General features: G+C 54.3%; 1 protein-coding gene across 1 annotated transcript; it reads left to right on the forward strand.

The window, feature by feature from the left end:
• The first annotated feature begins 2470 nt into the window (after positions 1–2470).
• Positions 2471–3598, forward strand: ZNF275 (zinc finger protein 275). Its single transcript, XM_007456631.1, has one exon. It carries the CDS (start codon positions 2471–2473, stop codon positions 3596–3598), a length of 1128 nt encoding a protein of 375 aa, XP_007456693.1.
• Positions 3599–4146: the final 548 nt, after the last annotated feature.

Genomic DNA, 4146 nt, shown 5'->3' on the forward strand with positions numbered 1-4146 from the left:
TATCAGTTCTCTGCCAGCCCACTTTCCCCACTGTTTGGGATGCATTTTGTTAGGTATATCCATGCTCTGGCTTGTCATTCAGCCTCTGTGCAAGAGAAGACTCAAGAAAATTTAAAGCAGGGGAAAAGGAAATCACCAGTCTCATCCCACGGGACCCAGAGGCAGGGCTGCTGTCACTCACGGCTCTTTTCACTTTCCTTAGCTCTGCCTGCCCGACAGGGTCTTGCCCTTCCACAAGATGGATTCCTGGGAAACCAAGTCCTGGCAGGCCTCCTTGGGGTGCTGGAGGCCCAGGTGAGCTGTGCTTCCTTCAGTCTGGCTTGGGAATCTGTCACTGCTCCCTGATTCTGGCCTTGGACTCTGTCTCTTGCCCCAGCATGACACACAGCAGGGCCTGAACTCCAGCTGCCGCCTTCCCTCCCTCTCTCTGCTTCTCTCCCCGGAGTCTGCCAAGGAATGGTTGCCTGCTGGGCTTGTAATTCCCATCGTACCGATGGGGGAGCTGCGTTTCAATCCAGGAAAGTGATTGAACTGAAGTCCCTTGGGAGGACAGTGGGAGCCAGGGCCACGGCCCAGGTCTCTTGGCACGTGGTCAGCTTCTCTTTCTAGCACTTCTTGAGGCTTGTAGTTATATTTCCGTGTTAGCAATGCACGCTCACTTCAGACTCTCACCTCTCATCCCTGGGGTTAGTGGCACTGCCCTTGCCTCATTCTAGAGTGGATGGAAGGACAGATTTTCCCTGGGAATTCTTTCAGGATCCGGTGACATTTGGTGACATGGCACAGTACCTCCTCAAAGGGAGTGGCTGAGGCTAGATCCTGAGCAGAGGACACCGGCATATTGAAGGAATGTGACCTCTGTGGGTAAGGATGCCCCCAGCCCTTCCACAAGCTTTGCCACCAGCTTCATGGTCCTACGAAGCTGGGAGTAGGATAAGGGGCACCTGGCATAGCGTTACACAAGCTCACCTTCCAGGGGCTTATGCTCCCTGGGAATGGGCTGTGAGGAAATAGAGAGGGTCTGCTACACCCGACATCTCAAAGTAGCAGGTGTCCCTCCCAACTCCTAATGGCATAGAAAGAAGGCCCCTCGGTATTTCATTGGGAAAGAAATTAGAACAAACTAGCCACTATCATTAAATACTTTTTTTAACATCTTTATTGGAGTATAATTGCTTTACAATGGTGTGTTAGTTTCTGCTTTATAACAAAGTGAATCAGCTATACATATACATATGTTCCCATATCTCTTCCCTCTTGCGTCTCCCTCCCTCCCACCCTTCCTATGCCACCTAATTAAATACTTTTTTAACCCACAAATTATGTAAATTTCATGGCAACTTTACCGTAGTTTACCATTGAGGGAGGTTGACGTAGCAAGCTCCTTTGCACCATCAGGGGCTGCACGTGGTGAGGTGGGGAGGCTTATTCGGAGGAGAGACTGCCAGGGGTCAGCTTTGACAGTTATGGAAGAACCCCAAGTTCAAGGTGCAGACCTTGAGGAGGGCAGATGGGGGAAAGGGAGGATCAGCTCCTCAGGAAGACAAACTGGTACACCCTTCCTGCCACCTAATTAAATACTTTTTTAACCCACAAATTATGTAAATTTCATGGCAACTTTACCGTAGTTTACCATTGAGGGAGGTTGACGTAGCAAGCTCCTTTGCACCATCAGGGGCTGCACGTGGTGAGGTGGGGAGGCTTATTCGGAGGAGAGACTGCCAGGGGTCAGCTTTGACAGTTATGGAAGAACCCCAAGTTCAAGGTGCAGACCTTGAGGAGGGCAGATGGGGGAAAGGGAGGATCAGCTCCTCAGGAAGACAAACTGGTACCCAGATGGGGCCAGAGCTTGCTTCATCCACAGCCCCTGGAAGGAGCCGACTGTTGGGAAAGGCATTTTAAATGGAGGAATGACTTGCCTAAGGGAACAGCCAACCCAGCCTTCGGGGATTGAAAGGCTCTCCCCTTCAAAGGCCCTGAGCCATTCCTACCCCATCCTGATGTCATCTCTGGATGCTGCCATAGCTTGTTTCCTTTTCCACAAGCAGGAGTTCCTGTTTTGAATCCTGACTTGGTCTCTCACCTGGTGCAATTCAGACCCATCCCTTCGCGTGGACCGAGCTGAGCATTCAGGTGAGTAAAAAAGAAAACCTGAAGAAATGTCAGGGCATCGTTGGGGAGGCCCAGGTGAGCCCTTGGGGTGGGAGTGGCGTGCCTGCCCCTCAGTCACCTTGACAGGGAGCATCCAGCAATCAGGCCCTCATGCCCCTTCCATCTCCCACGCTTGTTTCCAGCTGGGTGGGGAGCCACCATCCTGCCCCAGTGGCCCCCAGACCCGATGCTCGGCAGCTGTCTCAGGAGGAAAGTGATTGTTGACAAAGGAGAGTAACCTCCTTCCTTCCGCCTCGGCAGAGTGCAGTGTCTTGTGGTTTTCATTTCAGAAAGCATCTGGGTGACCCAGCCGCCGAGGATGGGTGAAGTCGCCCAGTCACAGGAGATGGCGTCCACTAGCTCCCCGACGGCCAGCGAGCACAGCCCTGAGGTCAAACAGAACGGGGACTCTGAGGGGAGGGGAGGGAGCCCCCAGAATCTACCTGTAGAACATCATTTTGCATGTAAAGAGTGTGGGGATGCCTTTCGGCTTAAGGTCCTCCTCGTGCAGCACCAGCGAATTCACAGTGAGGAAAAGGGCTGGGAGTGCGGCGACTGCGGGCAGGCCTTTCGCGGGGTGTCTGAGTTCAACGAGCACCGGAAGAGCCACGTGGCGGCAGAGCCCCGGCCGGGCCCCAGCCGGGCCCTTGACGAGGCCGTGGAGAAGAGGGAGCAAATGGAGAGGGAGGCGAAGCCCTTCGAGTGTGAAGAATGTGGGAAAAGGTTCAAGAAGAATGCGGGCCTCAGTCAGCATCTGCGCGTCCACAGCCGCGAGAAGCCCTTTGACTGCGAGGAATGCGGCCGCTCCTTCAAAGTCAACACCCACCTCTTTCGCCATCAGAAGCTGCACACTTCGGAGAAGCCCTTTGCCTGCAAGACGTGTAGCAGGGATTTCCTGGATCGCCAGGAGTTTCTCAAGCACCAGCGGATGCACACCGGCCACCTGCCCTTCGACTGCGACGACTGCGGCAAGTCCTTCCGAGGGGTCAACGGCCTGGCCGAGCACCAGCGCATCCACAGCGGGGCCAAGCCCTACGGCTGCCCCCACTGCGGCAAGCTCTTCCGGAGGAGCTCAGAGCTCACCAAGCATCGGCGGATCCACACGGGCGAGAAGCCATACGAGTGCAGCCAGTGCGGGAAGGCCTTCCGGCAGAGCTCCAGCCTCCTGGAGCACCAGCGCATCCACACCGGGGAGCGGCCCTATGCGTGTGGCGACTGCGGCAAGGCATTCCGGGGGCCCTCCGACCTGATCAAACACCGGCGCATCCACAGCGGACTGAAACCCTACGAGTGCGACAAATGCGGGAAGGCCTTCCGCCGGAGCTCCGGCCTGAGTCGCCATCGGAGGACCCACAGCGGAGCAAGACGCTGCGAGTGCAGCAAGTGTGGCCGCGTGTTCAAGAGGCGGTCAGCGCTGCAGAAGCATCAACCGACCCACCGCGAGTAGGGAAGGCCCGCGGCCCCGTGGCCGGCAGCGGATTCCCTCAGGGCCCGGGGCCCTAGAGGGGGAGGGCAGAGTCAAAGGAGATGAACAGTTTTGTAGCGCTTATATATTTTCTCTTCAGAAAGGTTGAAACCAATTTATACTGCCACCAGCAATTTTTAAGTGTTTGTGTTTCCCATCTTGCCTATCGAGAGTAGCTTCTACCATTTTGATTGAGTTTTGGCTGGTTCAGCTGGAATCGAGTACCTTCAAGGTATTTAAATGCACAGGCCTTGAATTGGAGAATGAGAAAAGAGAAGCCCGGACGTGGGGGTGGACGTGGGGGTGGAGCTCGGGATGCTTGGTCCTCTCCTGCAAGCTCCCCCTTCAAGGAAACTGAGGCCCAGAGCTATTCAATGATGGTGTCCATAGAATGTGATCCCGACTTTCCCCGACAGAAGATCGATCACCCCAAACTTTTTTGGCCTACTTGAATTTATAAATTTTTAGGGTTGTAAATAGAATAATCAAATGTCTTATAATATTTAATTTATTAATTTAGTTCTACATAC

Source organism: Lipotes vexillifer, unplaced genomic scaffold (genome assembly GCF_000442215.2).
Source record: "Lipotes vexillifer unplaced genomic scaffold, Lipotes_vexillifer_v1.1 scaffold899, whole genome shotgun sequence".
Lineage (NCBI taxonomy): Eukaryota > Metazoa > Chordata > Mammalia > Artiodactyla > Lipotidae > Lipotes > Lipotes vexillifer.

What these genes read in the sequence shown, in the direction of transcription:
- ZNF275 (XM_007456631.1), top strand. Translation starts at nt 2,471, where the DNA reads ATGGGTGAAGTCGCCCAGTCACAGGAGATGGCGTCCACTAGCTCCCCG.